This window comes from Bubalus bubalis, chromosome 12 (assembly GCF_019923935.1).
Source record: "Bubalus bubalis isolate 160015118507 breed Murrah chromosome 12, NDDB_SH_1, whole genome shotgun sequence".
NCBI classification, from domain to species: Eukaryota; Metazoa; Chordata; class Mammalia; order Artiodactyla; family Bovidae; genus Bubalus; species Bubalus bubalis.
In genome coordinates, this window is record NC_059168.1 from 13,804,421 (window position 1) to 13,821,637 (window position 17,217).

Consider the following 17,217-nt stretch of genomic DNA (forward strand, 5'->3'; position numbering starts at 1 on the left):
AAGATTATAGTCTGAAAAGAGGGAGTTCTTTCTAAAATACTGTTGGCTCTTAAGCTTTGTTTTCCATAAGAACAATAGTCTTTGGGTCTCCAGAGTTAAAGTGACATCTCGCACTAAAATATGAAATTAAGAAAAAAAGTTAAAACAAATAACTAGTCAGAAATAGCCAAAGGTAGTGAACATCATCCTGAAATATTTACGCTCCACATGAACCCTAGATTGTATTTTTTGGTCTCTCTTTAATAAATCCCTGCTAGGCACCAACCACTTTAGAAAGCAAATAGGCGAAGAATTTCCAGAGGCAGTTAGTAAAACCAGAGAAATGGAAGGTTAGGACTCAAGCACCATTTTTTTCCCCTGAGGCAAATTCTGCAAAGTGTTGGTCTGCTGCTTGCAGGAACCTTCAAACAAAGGAAAACAGTTGAAGGAAGCCACCCAGCTGACAGGTTTTCAGGGTTCCAGTGTTGGGAGCCGGTGGCAATTCGCTTAAGTGTCTCACAGTCCAAAATGCCCCTCGGTGACTGAACTCACTGACTTTCCCACAGCGAAGTGTGAAAGCACATTGCTGTCGGCCAAGGAAAATATTCCACCTGGCTCTGACCACAGTGCCTTCCCTTGGGATCTGAACAGTCAGCACCCGGGGAGGGGTGACTGCCTTCAGTAAGCCCGCAGGCTGCCCGTGGAAACGGGAACATGCCTCTCGAGAGACCAGGATTGGGGGCAGTTTTCCTCCTGGTGCTTAAGCCACTTCATGTAGATCTATCACCTCAACAACCAGCAGGTGGTGGGGTTCGGGGGAGAAGTTAGGACATCACCCAACCACAGATCTTGAGGAAGTGCACGCCTTCTCTCTACCCTCACCGGAAGCAGATACTGAGGGTCACGCACCAGGCAGGCTCACACAGCAGTTAAAGGCATAAATTTCAAGGTCAGACAGACCCAAGTGACTTAGCACCATTAAGCCTCAGTTTCTTTGCGTATAAGATGGGGAGATGAGTATTTCTCAGGATTCTAAGGAGGCCCCAGTGACCATAACGCATGTAGAGTTTTTGCTGTCCAAGATAGGAGCCACTAGCCATGTGAGGCTATTTAACTTATTTAATTAAAATTTCATTTTTCAGTCTTGCTAGCCACATTTCAGGAACTTAGTACCTCTGGGCAGCGAGTGGCTACTATATTAGATGCCACACATACAGACACTATTTGCATCATCACAGAAAGTTATTTTTAAATTTATTGTTTATTGAAGTAGAGTTGACTTATAGTATTGTGTTAATTTCTGCTATACAGCAGAGTAGCAGTTATATACATGTTTGTATTCTTTTTATATTCTTTTCCATTATGGTTTATCCCAGGATATTGGATAGAGCTCCCTGTGCTATGCAGTAGGACTTGTCTGTCTATTCTTTGTGTAATAGTTTGCCTCTACTAACCCCAAACTCCCAGTCCATCCCTCTCCCACCTGCTGATCCTTGGCAACAGACAAGTCTGTTCTGTCTCTGAGTCGGTTACTGTTTTGTAGATAAATTCATTTGTGCCGTATTTTAGATTCAACATATAAGGGATATCGTATGGTATTTGCCTTTTCTCCTTCTGACTTACTTCACTTAGTATGATAACCTTTAGTTGCATCCATGTTCCTGCAAATGACTTATTTACTTCTTTGTTATGGCTGAGTAGTGTTCTGTTGTATATATGTGCCACGTCTTCATCCATTCATCTGTTGAATTACTACAGAAGGTGCTGTTAGAGCATCGGAGAACATTCAAGCCCAGTTCCCAGCAGAGTATAAGAGCAGCCTTCATCAGCACCATCACCATTGTGATCAGTACACTGTTAACCATGACCACAGCTGAAGGATTCAGGTCCTGCTGAAGGGACAGTGAAAGTCGAGTAGACCGTGTGCCATGAGGAAGCCCCTACCCTCCAGGACACTCCTCCCCAAGTGCCCCAAGCAGAGAGGCTATAGGCCATGGCAAATCTTGTTCTTGAGGCCAAGAATGTATGCTTAGTCACTCAGTCGTGTCCAACTGTTTGCGACCCCTTGGACTGTAGCCCGCCTCTGTCCATGGGGATCTCTGTCCATGGGGATTCTCCAGGCAAGAACACTGGAGTGGTTTGCCATGCCCTCCTCCAGGGGATCTTCCCAACCCAGGGATGGAACCCAGGTCTCCTACATTGCAGGTGGATTCTTTACCGTCTGAGACACCAGGGAAGCCCATGAATACTGGAGTGGGTAGCCTATCCCTTCTCCAGGGGATCTTCCCAACCCAATAATCAAACCAGGGTCTCCTGCATTGCAAGAGGATTCTTTACCAGCTGAGCTACCAGGGAAACCCCAAGGCCAAGAATGGGTAAACGCAATACAAGTGTCCTGCGGCTCAGTGTCCCGACTCCTACCACAACCCTGTGGATTTTCTCCATGGTTAAGGCAAGTTGGTATAAATATTTTTCTAAAACCTTAGTGCTTAACTGTTGGTCAACTTTGTCCTTGGCCCCCATATTAAAGACTTTATCTTAGGGTCCATGCCAAAAGCCTTGACTGAAATTCAGAACACTAGCCTCCAGCCAGAGAGTACATCATTGTTTATGAAGACAGTGTCTCTCAAGAGCCTTTAAAATGCTCTCATTATTTTATTTACATTTTTAGCACTCATGCAGCCCTTCCTTTGTGTCAGGCACTTTACAAGATGTTAACTCATTTAATGCTCGTAACTCTATGAGGTAAGTTTTGTTACTCTGTGTTTTACTGACACAGAATCAGTGGCACAGAGAGGTTAAGTAACTTGCTCAAGGTCACACAGGCATTAAGTGGGGAATGGGATTCAAAACCATGACAATTTGGCTCCAAGTCTATATACCATGCTGTGCCCATTTATGGGATCCTATCCTGAGGAAGTAATCTCAAACGCAAGCAAAGTGTGTACACAAAGATAAGCCATTGGCATTATTTATGAAATCAAAATTGGATGCAGTCTAAATGGTAAGGGTTCAGTGAAGCAAACTCTGTATAAATTACTTTACAACCATTTCAAACAACTCCTGCATGTTTCTAATGACATAGTAAAATGGTGAAGAGATGTCAAATGAAAAATTGATACAAAATATTTTAAAAAGTCTTAACTATGTTAAGAAAACTATATAGAAAAAGTACTTACTTGTTAGACTTTGAGGTGGTCGGATGTGCAGTAATGTGGACTTTCTTTTTCTCTCCACTCTCTTATAATTTATGTACCTTCCAATTTGCTTAGAACCATTATTTTTCTAATTAGAGGATATTTTCCTTAAGAAGAAAAAAAATTGTAAGAGCACAGCTTACATGCATTATCACCTTTTCTTTAAAATTTTAAAAGGCACTGTGAACCAGGTGCAAAGGGGACTTAGGGGGGAAAACTGGGCAACTGGACAGGGCTAGAAATGGCACCCCACTCCAGTACTCCTGCCTGGAAAATCCCATGGACGGAGGAGCCTGGTAGGCTGCAGTCCATGGGGTCGCTAAGAGTTGGACACGACTGAGCGACTTCACTTTCACTTTTCACTTTCATGCATTGGAGAAGGAAATGGCAACCCACTCCAGTGTTCTTGCCTGGAGAATCCCAGGGATGGCGGAGCCTGGTGGGCTGCCGTCTATGGGGTCGCATAGAGTCGGACACAACTGAAACGACTTAGCAGAAGGTCTGAAAGCCCTGAGCAGAGGAGAAAGAGAGGTATATTGTTCATCATTTAATTATTGTCGTTTGCTCCTAAGAAAGCACCAAAGCCACCTCCAGACTGAATCAGCACACAGCAGTGAAGGTCCCAGGGACCCCCTGGTTGGAGCACATTGCCCCTCATCTTCAGCCACCATGGCTTCTCAGCTCAGACAGGATCCTTGCCCCTCCTGTGCTGCACTTTGCCCTGTCTATTTTGGGGTATTACTTTCTTTTCGGTTCTTATTTTGGGAAAACAGCCTGTATATGATTCCAGAGGCTCATTTTCAAAATTATGAAGACAAACTCAGCATTCCTTGTGTTTGACAATACCCACTCTCAACAGATGAAATTGAATGGTCAAATGGTATAAAAAAAATGTTCAGGCTTACACATTTGCCATTCCCCGTGGTGACAGAATAATTCCTATTTTATTCAGATTCCTTTCTTAAACAGAGGTGCCGCATCTCGGGTTTCTCCTGCACCTGAATGAGAAGACCCATTGTACAGCTCCCACCCTGGGGAAATGCCCAGAGAGAGAGGAAGAGGGGAGAGAGGGGAAAGGGGCAGACTTTGGAGTGTTGCTCTCCAGTCTATAGCTTAAATGACCGTTCTGCCTCAGTGGTTCTCAGGCCTGGCCACACATTAGAGTCACTTGGGTGCCCAGACCAATTGGTCAGGGGCATCTCCAAGGGTGTGGCCATGGCCTTGGCATTTTCCAAAGCTTCCCAGGTGATTCTGATGTGCAGCCAGGTGGGGTCTGGTGCCTACCTGAGGTCGAGACAGCAGCTGAGTCAAGCGTGAGTCATTTGTGACCAGGTGAGGTGATGCTTCCCCTCATTGTGTGATTTATGCTACAATAATTGGCATAATTAAGTCTAATATTAGTAGAAGCTTAGGAAATTTTTTAAAAATGTTTGTCACCAAACCTTTTCTTGCCCCCACTCCCCCAGTAAAGAGCAACTGAGAAGCCTGCCTATATTCCAGATGAGTGGTGGGGGAAAAAAAGGACCTCTGTCCATCCCCAAACCAGCAAGTCTAAATTGCCTTAGAAAGTCTAACCTGGGCTGCCCGTTGGAATCATCTGGGAGCTTTAAAAATACTGATGCCAGTCCTTACTCCCAGGGACTCTGACTTAGTTGGTCTGGGGGTGTGGCCTGGACATCAAGAATTTTTTTTTTTCCCAAGCTCCCCAGGCCATTCCAGTGTGCAGCTAGAGTTGATTTCACTGGTCAGCCTTCATGATGGCTTTCAACTTTGGCTTCGTCAGAATACCTTCAGCCTTTTCTTTAAGACACCCAGGCCCCGTTTTCAGAGAGGCTTTGATCTGGGAGGTCCTGGGAAGAGCTCGAGTATCTAGGCCACAGGCTATTCTGCTTCCCAGTGCAGTTGGGCTGCTTGGTGCTAAGACTCGCTACTCTAAGAGCTCACCTAGGCCATGACCTAGAGTCTCATGTACTGGGTTGGCCAAAAGGTCTTACAGAAAAATCCAAATGAACTTTTTCGCCAACCCAATGTTTGGCAACAACTCATGTAACTCTTGTGCCTTACCAGGGAAGGTTTCATTCAGAAACACGCTGAGCACCCTATTTCAATGAGACTGGGGTTTGAGTGTTTGCAGCTGTGACCCTAAGGGGACAAAGAGGCATTCTTTTTGGCATGAAGACATTCCTAATGGGCTCGGACCTCCACTGGAGCAGTTCTGAGGCAAGGCTGGTTGTGAAGGGCCCAGCACTCACATGTTAGGAAGAACAAGAAAGTCAGCAAAGTGTGACTCAGTCTGGGGGCTGTCTTTCCTGATGAGTTAAGATGGCATTGTTTGGGGGCATCTTTGCAATTTGCTATACCCACAGCAGAAAGACCTCTTTACAGGGCAGTCAGCAGCCCATCTTCCCTTTTGCTATGTGGTTTGTGAGTTTGCCATTGAATCAATATCCCAGAGTATCTTCCAAATCAATTTGCATTACACCAGAAAGGTCTCCTTCACAGTTAAGATCCTTAGTTTTTAAACTCTAGAATCCACTCCCCACCCTCTTTCCCCATCTGTAAAACAAGGCAAATAGCAGCCCAGACCTCACATGCAGTTGTTATTGTTGGGATTAACAGAGATGATTCATGTAGGAGTTTAGCGTAGCCTTCAATAAGCTAATGTTGTAATTAGCACTAGGCTCCCACTCTTTTATTTAAATAGGATTTCTTGGAGTCCCCAGCATTGATTTGTTAATTCATAGGGTTTCCAGCGGAGAAGGCAGTGGCAACCAACTCCAGTACTCTTGCCTGGAAAATCCCATGGACGGAGGAGCCTGGTGGGCTGCAGTCCATGGGGTCGCTAGGAGTCAGACACGACTGAGTGACTTCACTTTCACTTTTCACTTTCATGCATTGGAGAAAGAAATGGCAACCCACTCCAGTGTTCTTGCCTGGCGAATCCCAGGGACGGGGAAGCCTGGTGGGCAGCCGTCTATGGGGTTGCACAGAGTCGGACACGACTGAAGCGACTTAGCAGCAGCAGCAGCAGCAGGGTTTCCAGAACTAAGCAGTTGAGGCAGTTGAGGAGATGTTTGAATCCTCCTTTCCCAGAGCCTGTGGATTAGAGGAGTTTAAGCTGGGTGAAATTGCCTCTCCTATGGCCTGGATCTTTATAATGGCTGTGCAAATTGTCATCACACTCTCCTCCCTAGGAGGAAGCAACACCAACACCCAACTACAGAGAAGTCTCATTGACTTGGCCACAATTCCTGGTTAGACATCTAACAAAGCCCAGGCTCCCCAACCCTCTTCTGTTCAGTGGTTCACCAGAAATTTTGTAGAGCTCGGTCTTGCCTGTAGGAGCCTAGATGCTGGCTTCCAGTGAAGCTGGCAGGAAGGGCAGTCACAGAGGTGGGCATAGTCCTGAGGGCCTTTAGGGAATGACAGGCTATAGAGATCCATGGAAAGAGCTTTGGAAAATGGATGGATGGATGAATGAATGAGTCTTCAAATTATATCTTCTTGGAGAATGTGGTCTTTGAGATGGAGTTTGAGGAAGGAAGTGAGGAATAATGTTGCAGGCAGAGAAGGTAGCAGGAGCTGAGATGGACAAGGGGAAGGTAATCATTCATTCACTCATTCATTCACAAACAGGTGTGTGTCCTCAGTGTCTATGTACTGGCACTAATTTAGTTGACACTGGGGGGTGGGGGACTGATGGGTTGGCTGAAATCTAAGTGACAGAAGATAAAGTAGAGGGGGTAGATTAGGGTCCTGCAGATATGGGGTGTTGGATGCTAAATGAAAGGAGGAGGAAGCCCACAACCCAGGTGAGAGCCATCAGGGTGCAGAGTGAAAACTCAGAACGGCTGGAGGGGGCACCCTTTGCAAGATTCTCTGTAGGCACTCACAGCTTCATTTGTGCATTACCTGTGCCTGCTGTTTATCGCCTCTCAGTCTCACGTTCAGTCCACACTTTAGCTTTCTCCCGGTGGGAAGGGACCAGTGCCTTTGTTTTCTCCCCTGCCCACAGGGTGAGCTGTTTCCTGACTTTGGCCTTCACGTGATCCTGTTATTAAAACCAACCAAAAAAAAAAAAAAAAACTTGCCCCTGTTTCATAACCCCCACCCCCCAGTCATCTCCCTCCTAACCTGAGCCTGTGAGAGTCTGTGCTGTTATTCACACTTCCGTGGTCCAGATCCTTTTTCAAGCAAAGTCTGCTTGCCAGAGCTCCCTCATCTTCCTCCTCCCCAGAGCCTGCTCCCTCCTTAGGTCTGCGGAGAACCCTGCATTGTTGGCTCTAGAACCTCAAGTCTCCTTTACTGTTTCAAGATCAAGAGCTTAATCTGCAGTGTTTTTATCCCAATCCCGGATAGTATACAGGGGCAGCAGCTGCTGAGTGAGTCGGAACCCAGACCCTGGGGTCCACAGATCTGGGAATATGTTTCTCTCTCTTCCTTGGCAGAGTCTGGCTCTTTGCAACCCTATGTAGCCCACTAGGTTCCTCTGTCCAAGGAATTCTCCAGGCAAGAATACTGGAGTGAGTGGCCATTCCCTTCTCCAGGAGATCTCTTTGACCCAGGGATTGAACCAGAATCTCCCACATTGCAGGCAGATTCCTGAGCCTCCCTGGCATGGTGGTCACAAGCAAATGACTTGACTTTTCTGTGCAAAGACTAAATGAGAAAACATGGGTCAAATGTCAATTAATCTTTAATCTTTAAAGCAAGTACCTGAATTCAAACTAAAAATTCCTTTAAATGAGGTACATAATAATTGAGCTTTGGAATAAAGAGCGCCAGTGGGAAACTTTTCCATTAAGCAGCCTTAGAGACCGAAGCTGTATGCTCCAGTATCCCAGGCTGTGGCCTTAAGCAGCCATTTTTGCAACATCTCCTGTTTGCCTTAATCTTAAACCCATACAGTACCTGTTCTTTTAACATTAAAATGATTAAGATTTTGTTAACATTGAGCAAAAGCGATCCTCCAGGAAATACCCTGTATTTATCCTGTGACTCCTGGCATCTGGGGTCTGGAAGCCCAGGCTTAAGGGAATCACAAATGTAAGACCCCTGGGGCTTTTCAGGTCCTACAATTACGAGACAGTGCTGCTGGTTCTACTCCAGTACGTGCCCCTGTGCGCTGGATCGCCTGGTAAACGCTTGCAGGACTAATTAACCCTGACAAAGAAGATAAAAATCAAGCCACAGTCTTTGTCTCCTCCTGGTTTAGCGTGTTTTCTTTCTCTCATCACTGGGAATTCTGAATACACACATTTAGTTTAAAAATAACCTGGTTTTTTATGAACTGCCAAAATGAGCTTCACGTCCTAGACACATTTTCTGCCTTCCTCACTCCCCCAGGATCTGGCATAGTAACCATGATAACAGAGTGCTTCAGCAGCACCTTGCCTCCGCAGATGATAAGTGATGAGTTACCTCGTTCTCCAAGCAAGAGAAGCCTATGCAGGGGAGTCGGAGCGATTTTACTGACACCTTTGCCTCCAATAGCCAGGGCTGGAGGAGCCCCTTTGGGCTTTTTTGTAGGGCTTGGCTCTCTCCAGTCCCGTCCTCCTGGGGAGTAGGGCAAATGAGACCTCTGCCCAGAGAGCGTGCTGATGTCCCTGTCTTCCTCAGCTGCCACTCTGGGTACGTCGGTGCACGCTGTGAACACGCAGACCTCCTGGCCGTGGTGGCTGCCAGCCAGAAGAAGCAGGCCATCACCGCCTTGGTGGTGGTCTCCATCGTGGCCCTGGCTGTCCTCATCATCACATGTGTGCTGATACAGTAAGTCTTCACTGCCCCTGAGGCTGGGTCCCCCACCTGCCTGCCTTCCCAGGGCCATCTGCAGCGCTCCCAGATAGTAGGGCCACCTTGGCAGTTTACCGCTGTGATGTCTGATTGGTGTTAGCAAAGCAAAGAGGGATTTTGGTGAAAGCTGAGCGGTATGAAGGGCACACAGCCCAGGAGATCTCCAGCAAGTGGGCCTTGACTGGAAGCAGAGCCAAAGGCTTGGAGCCTTCACCATTGTGATGGGGGTGTGCAGGGGTTCCAGAGGGAACTGGAAAAGGCTCCAAGCCTCCTGTGTGCAGTTAACAGCCACACTTCCTCTCTGCAAATCCTAAAGCCACTGTTGCTGTTACTCCCTCTGCTCATCCTCCAGACCTCAGTCACTGCCTGGCATCTTCTAGGAAGCCTTCCTGAGCCCCTTTCCGGGTGTTCTTAGCCTCATTTGCTTGCCTATATCTCCCAATTGGATTGCTCTGCAAAAGGACAGACCTGAGGGTTGTATTTCCAGTATTGGGCCAGAATACTGGCCCAATATTCCCTGGAAATATGGGTAGCAGGTGCTCTGAGAGGATGAATTTGCCATGACCAGAGAGTGTTAGTCTTCAGAAAAAGATCTGAAGCCATGGAGTTGCTTGGCTTATTCTTTCATTCCTTCCGTGGGTCCATACAGTCTACCTACAGTCCCTGCTTTACTGCTTGCTGGCTGCTCCTGATGGATGACCCCGTCCTGAGCCCACACAGCCCTGCCAGCCTGAAGTGGCTGTTTTGGCCCAGTCCTGACAGTGGTTCTAAGTGACCCAACTGCTGCTTTATGGAGCAAACAGCTGGGCCACCAGGCTGGGGATTGGGGGTGCGGAGTGACTGGTCCCCTCTGTCAACTGGAGCCTATTTGGCCAACCCAGAGAGGAGCGGCCACATATAGCTGGTCTTTTGGGGTGGCCAACAGATCCTTCCGCAAGTGGCCCCAAAGGCCACCTCCTTGCAAAGCCCTCAGCCCTGTGCTGTGATTGTCCCTCTGGAAGCTCCAGGGGAAGGATAGGTAGAGCCCGGAGCTGCCCGGCAGGCCCCTCTGGCAGCCACTGCCCCAGCTGGGCGCTCCTGCCAGGCTCCTACCCAGCCCATGTTCTCTGCACCTTTGCAGCTGCTGCGAGGTCCGAAAACACTGTGAGTGGTGCCGGGCGCTCATCTGCCGGCATGAGAAGTCCAGCGCCCTCCTGAAGGGAAGGACTGCTTGCTGCCACTCAGAAACAGGTAAGGAGGCTGCCTCGAGGGAGGACTTTTCCCTCGGGAGACACTGTTGGGTAGAGAAAAGGACTGCCTGTTTCAAGTCAGGGCAGAAGTTCTTGGAGGGTGAAGCAGAAAGAAGGGAGAAAAAGAAAAGGACATTTATCCTACCAAGTCAGATTCAGTTTATTCCAATGTGTCTTTTCCTCAGAAGGTGGCTCTGTTATCCTTATCTGTGACCGTGTGACCTTTAACAAGTAACTTAACATCTCTGAGCCTTGGTTTTCTCATTAAAAAGATGTTGTACAAATTAAATAAGTACTGAGATGAAGAACCTGGTGTATCACAGACTGGAGACACACAACAGACGTTCTTTCTCTTTCTCTTGAGAAATCATCTTCCCTTTCCCAGCAGTGAAATGAGAGATGCGGCTTCTAGAAAGTCTTGAAGGACTCTGAACTCTTAGAATCTTGTGATCTTCATTCAGCTTACCATTGTTCCATGAATATTTTCTCCAACATCCGTGAAAAAGATTGGACATCTGGCTAGGATGCCAGACTCACATCTCCAGAGCCTTCTCCGAGCATCCCTAGCTCCGGGCTCCTGGAGTCAAATAGCAAATTAATGCAGACAGGCTCTGAAAAGTCACACATGAATGAGTTTCTGGAATGCTTGTTTGACCAAAAAGACTGTCATAAACTTAGCGTTCCTTTTTAGGAAGTGGTTCGTTAAGAGACAATCACCCCAGCCTCATCCACCTGAGGGTGGCTTGTCTACTAAACAGTCAGCTCAAGGTTGTGTGGAGAGGGCAGGGAGGAAGTGCCTACTGCGCTCCTTAGGCCTCCTGGTGGTCTGACCTGGAGGGAACTGAAGGCAAGGGGCCGCTGTTACTTGATCTTCATTTCAAGAGCCATAGTAATTGTGCATGAGTGGTTCGTTTGGTTTAGGAATGTGCTAATTCATTGATCCTCGCAGTAGTCTTGAAGAGGGTGTGGGTAAACTGAGTCTGCCAAAGACCTGTGTGGAAGGTCTGAGTCCCTGGGGGAGCTAGGATGAGACCCAGGGCCTTTGAAGTCCCCGCTCCCGTTTCCTCCACTACCTCGGGGGACCATGCATTGAGCTAATGAAGATAAACATTTTTGTTTGGTCTTTTAACACCAATAGAAAAAAATTGTGTATGGCTTTTTAAGAAAATTGATAGTATTTTTGTACCCTCAGTGTGCACCTTGGCAGAGTCATTTAGGGTGGAGTAAATTTCTCGTTAATATCACTTCTTCTCTACCTACATTTTGAGAGAATGTTGGCTTTGAACCCAGCAATGGGTCTGACCTTGCAGAGACGGCCAAGGCTAAAGCCCCTCTTCTTAAGATGATGGGTACGCTCCACCTCCAGGGAACCTGGGAGAGACCAGTGCAGGAAGATGTCCAGGCTGGACTGGACTCAGGAGCTGCTGGGGACTGGGTGCACCCTGCTTCCCCATGACAGGCACAGAGGATACCCTCAGGACCCTGCTGCTGCTGCTGCTAAGTCGCTTCAGTCGTGTCCGACTCCATGCGACCCATAGACGGCAGCCCACCAGGCTTCCCGTCCCTGGGATTCTCCAGGCAAGAACACTGGAGTGGGTTGCCATTTCCTTCTCCAATGCATGAAAGTGATAAGTGAAACTGAAGTCGCTCAGTCATGTCTGACTCTTAGCAGCCCCATGGACTTCAGCTTACCAGGCTCCTCCATCCATGGGATTTTCTAGGCAAAAGTACTGGAGTGGGATGACCCTCAGGGCCCACCCATTGAGAAATAAGGGGGTCTATTCTTCCATGGCCTTAGAGGAAGCCATTCTGCTGCCAGAGCCCTTGACTAGCTCATGAGCTGGACTAAGCCGCTGCTGATGAGGGAACTGGCTGCAGATGGGCTGAATCACCTCCAGTTGAATGAAGGCCTTCAACAGTGTGTGCCCCTGTTTCCTTCTTTCCTTTGGTGCTAAAAGCACAGATTCAGGAGCTACTGCCCCTGTGGTCAAACCAGCAGAATGTGGACTTGACTGCCCAAGAGAACCCAGTGACTTGGGCTGGTGCATCCGCAAGTTTCTGTCCCATGCCAGTTTTCCCAGCCTGGCTGGAGTGTGGCCTGCAGAGCTTAACCTGTTTTTCCTTCCTTCCAGTGGTCTGAAGAGCCCAGAGGAGGAGTTCTGCCAAGTGGCCTGGAGCAGCCAGAGGGAAAAAGGACTTCTTAAGTTCGGCACAGCAAGGGCTGCCAGGCTTGGGCCAGCAGGCCTTTCCTTCTCTGCCTGCCATCGCCTGTGCAGGCTTTTTGTCTTACGTGGGCCTTCCTTCAAAATTCTGTCCAGAACTCTGTCTGCTTGGAGTTATCCAATGTGACCTGGAGAAGAAATCAGTGGACCACAGTTTAAAGACTGGTCAGAAATGAATGGCACGGGGTGGACCTCCTATGTACCTAATGACCTATGTGCTTCGTCATCTGCATCCAGGTGTGTGTAGGTGTGTTCTGCCAGTTACGGATACCAGACCTGTCTCCCTACAATAGTCTCCATCGTGCCCAACGCTGGAGTTCCTATAATTGTTACAGTTTTTTTTCTTATCTGCTTCTTGGGGAAAATGGTGAAAAAAAGCATCACTGCTTTTTGCTACATGAAGACGCCAGTGGAGGAGGAGCCATGCCAGTCCTCTGTCATGAAACCCTCAACCAGCCCAGTGTCTTCCATGGACACATGACGTTGAAGACCTTCCTGAGCTGTCACCATCCTCAGAGATAATTTCTTATTTATTAGATGGATGATGATTTTATTTTAATCTCTTAAGTCAGTGTAAAAAGCGTAAAAGCCTTTCAGACATCTACATCAATGATCCAGGTATTGCTGGCCAAAAAACTAGACTGATTAGAAATGCCTGGCCTCTTTGGGACAGCTAAAACTTGGGGCGGTGGTGGGGGAAGCACCAGGATGGGTGGAGATGGAAGAAGAGGAGGAGTTACTGATGGGAGCAAAGATTGCGGTTCAGAGATCATGCCATTTAATACATAAAACTGGTAAATGCCCTACAATACATTCCTGCTGAAAAGTTAGCAGAGCTTACAGTGGAGACCTGGCACCTTATTGAGGAAGAGGAAGAGAGTCTGTGTGTGTATCTACAAGGAGGAAACACGACAGTGACCACACTGCTCTTATTAAACCTATTAACCTTCTGGTGGGCCATCCGAGAATCTCTTTAGACATAGAGCTTTAGCAGAGAGCAACAGGCATTTGGGGTTGCACCCATGAAAGGGGACCAGTCACTTATTTTCCATGTTGCTACTTGGTTGATTTGTTGCTTTATTTTGAAAAGGACAAATTGAACTTTCCTATTTATTTTTAAGCACTAGGAGAAATATTCCAGTGATTGTATTTTTCTTTTCCATTCAGGATGCTAGATTTTTGTTTTTTTGTTTTAAAACAAAAACTCTTAATAAGCTGCCTCCATCACGTGGGTCTTGCTTTTCCCTCAGAGAAGAAGTTGTTCTCCTGGGTACTCTCCAACCCAATGGGCTTGCTTGTGGGAAACCCCGGTTCACTCCAACTTCATGGTGGAGCTCATCCCTAGGAATTGTTATTAAAATTTGCAAACAGGGAAACAATGAAATAATTTGTATACTCCTTATGTGAGGGAACTCTTATTCACCAATATTTGAAAAATGGGAGATCTCTACCTATTAACCCTTCAGTGCCTCTAGCTCCTCACTTCATGAAAGGGACTTTTAAAATATGTCAAGTGAGCTTGAAATTCCTACTAGGTCATTTTGTCCTGCTGGAATTCTTCTGCCCAGCATGTCTATTTCAATGCATTTTCTCTGTGTTCCTCACAGCTGAGAAAATTATATGACCTGTGTTGCAATTCTGGCACTTGTATTAAATGACGCTGCACCCAAAGCACCGAGATTAGAAATGGGATCTGTTCGCCAGCAGCGACATAGCTTCTGGGGTCTAGTCATGAGAGAATATACGCTTAAGTTTGCATTCCTTACACAGGTCCTATAGCAGCGGATCTGCGGGCTGGGGCTTCACCCCCAGAGATGCAGTTGACACTGGTTTGTGGACCCCAGTTTGTGCCCCCTTTTTTCATCGGGCTCTCCTGAAAGTCTGATTCCAGTATAGAGAGACTAATGGAAGTGGAGTGGCATCATTGGTTTTTAACTTGAAATCACATATTTACTTTAGAACAGTCTTTCCTCAGTCTTTTAGAGACTGTTTGAGGTCTGGTTGCCTTTAAAGAGCAAGAACTGATATTGGGAATGTCTTGTGGGGTTTTCTTCACCTACTGAGGAAGGATCAGTGTCCAGTCTGTAGGCACCTAAGGGCCTTTGCAGAAGGGTGAGGAGGTGAGAACCAAGAACCTTCTTGATTTCCTGTGGGGACTTCATACTTAGTGTCTGTGAATGCTCCAGTCACAGCTGCCGGTGCCCCCCGCTTCCAGTGCTGATACAACCATGCAGTGCACAGGCCCAAACGTGTGCCACCCTGGGAGAGTTGGAGGCAGAGGCTGGGATCAAGGCGGACCTTTGTCCGTGTCCAGGTTATGAGAACCTTGCTTCTTTAGTGATTTCTCTCCTAGAAATCAGAATGGCCACTAGGCATTGGATTCCTATGCCATTTGTGGCATTGGTACTTCTTTGGTTAGATTTAAAAATGCCCCCTTTTCAGGTTAAAAATCATCTTCTAATCCAACTCTGTAGGTTCCCTGTGTTTTCTTGCTTTTTACAAAGCCAAGTTCATTATGATTAGGGACTTGTTCCCAAGATCTGACCTGGTGAGCAGCTGCACACCAGGGGATGGGGAACACAGCTGTTTCCAATATCTGTCTCAGGAGAAATGCAAAACCCCCATTTAAAAGGGGCAGGGGAAGGGAGAGCCTGCTTCCAGAGCTTCAGTGGAGCCTGGATTTTCCCACTGCTGTACAGGCTGTGACTTCTTTAAGCATGCTGGCAGGAAACGTCTTCTTCTAGATGGAAGGATATACAGCAGCCAATCCTGATCGGGAAGACACATCTGAACACATGTGGTAAACAAGCAAGACTTGTGTGCCAGCAGAGGAGAGGGGCAGAATGTCCCCAGAGTCTATTTTCCCATGAAAGGAGACGGTAGAATTGACATTACCCCCACCCGCATTGGTGAGGGAGGAGGTGCACCTCCAGAGCTTTGGGGAGCCTGGCCTATGCAGGTGGAGCATGTGTCTGCATCTTCAGGTTTCCCGGGTCCAGGCTGCTTCAGTGCACATGGACCTCTGGCTGCTCTTCCACCGGGTCCAGGCTGCTTCAGTGCACGTGGACCGCTGGCTGGTCTTCCAGGCCATCTTGACAGGAACAGTTCAAAGAGGCTCCAACACTGTTCGGGAGATCCTGATCCCATAGTGGGATCTGGGCTTTGATTTCTCCCAACCTGCTCAGCTGAGGAGGGGGCAGGGAGGTGATTCAAAAGCCCAGGACCAAGGAGGACATCACAAAAACAAGGGGAACACATATGTTTGTTCTTAATGTTCCAATAGAAGACCTGTTCTCTAGCCACTGATTTTATCAGGCTTTCTAAAAGGTCTCATGGTAAACACACACAGAGTACTGAACACAACGCCTCTTCCCAGTGTAATAATACTGAAGTGTTCAACTTTTCACTATCTTATTATAACAAACCCGATGCTTTTTTTTTAGAACTTGTTACTCTGACTTCTGTATATGTTGCACTGAAAAGGTTAATATTTAATGTTTTAATTTATTTTGTGTGGTAAGTTAATTTTGATTTCTGTAATGCATTAATGTGATTAGCAGTTCTTTTCTTTAATATCTGGATTATACTTATTTAAAGAGTAGTGAGCAATATAAAATGCAGTTGTGTTTTTCAGTAATGTGTATTGTTGTCAGTTGTACTGTACCTTGTTTGGAAGGATGAAGGAATGAACTCTTTTTTTTTTTTCCCTAAATCAAGACTGAAGCTTTTCTTTCATGAGGTTGGGAGATGGCTGAAGTACATTAAGATTTTTCTCTGCAAATGTGAATGGTGCGAAAAAAAAAAATAGATGCTCTTTTGCAAAATGTGGGAATCCTAAAATTAACTTTAGTTGATCCCTATATGCTTGTAAAAACCAAATTCTCTGAAGTTCTTCTCAATATATATTTCATTTACTGTATGTCCAACAATACGCTAACTAGTGTGGAAGATGAAACAGACAATCCCTGCCCCAAGGAATCCAAATCTGCCTGAGATAAATTGACGTGCAGAAAATAATTCCAGACTCATTCCAGACAAAATACAAATAAAGCCTGAAATTGTAATGTAGAGGAGTGTGTGTGTTAATAGCTGTAATTCTCCACATGTGGTCCCCAGACCAGCACCATCGCATCACCTGGGAGCTTCTAAGAAAGGCACATTTTCAGGACCCACCCCAGACCTATTAAACTCTCAAGATGACATGCACTCTCTACCTTCCAGATGAGTCTGATACGTACTCGAGTTTGAGAACCATGGTGCTATAGGATTCCAGGAAGGGCAAATTCATGTGGCCCTAGAGTTTTTAGGAAAGGTTTTCTAGAGGATATTCAGGGGAAGTGAAACTTAACACAATTTACCCTGTAGCGTTCAAGGTTAACGGCCATCAGGTAGTACAGTCTTGAGGTAAGGCTTGCATTTATTTGGATCTTCTCAGCCTAGTTGAAGAAAAAAACAGGCCTGTCCATCTCCTTCCACACCACTGCTCACACCCACCCCCACTCCCCTCTGCTCAGTTTCTGACTGTAAGGACTTGTTCTAAAACTGTCAACCCAGTTCTTACAAGCCTCACTGCACTTAAATTCCCATACAAGCCTCTGCCCTTCTAACCCATTCATGGGCCTCTGGTGTGCAAGGTGAAGCAGGGGAGAGTGAAACCGTCGCTGTGAGAAGCAAGAGCTAGGTCGCAAGGCAAATCCAGCTCTCTGAAGTGAAGGAGGTGCCTGCGGAGCCCATTGTCCAGGCCTCAAAGGTCTTAGCATTGGCCTCACAGAAAGACAGCCACCCAGGCAACTCCTT

The 17,217-nt window shown here is 46.9% G+C and overlaps 1 protein-coding gene across 3 annotated transcripts in view; it reads left to right on the forward strand.

Annotated features, from left to right (window-relative positions):
* Positions 1-16,488, forward strand: part of TGFA (transforming growth factor alpha) — a 115,624-nt gene extending 99,136 nt beyond the window's left edge. For all 3 annotated transcript variants that reach the window (XM_006049244.4, XM_025260843.3, XM_044925794.2), the window contains 3 exons: positions 8,796-8,945; positions 10,090-10,199; positions 12,331-16,488. In XM_006049244.4, coding sequence (XP_006049306.1) covers positions 8,796-8,945; positions 10,090-10,199; positions 12,331-12,338 — 268 coding nt within the window. In that variant the 3' untranslated portion in view covers positions 12,339-16,488. The remainder of the gene's footprint in view (positions 1-8,795; positions 8,946-10,089; positions 10,200-12,330) is intronic.
* Positions 16,489-17,217: the final 729 nt, after the last annotated feature.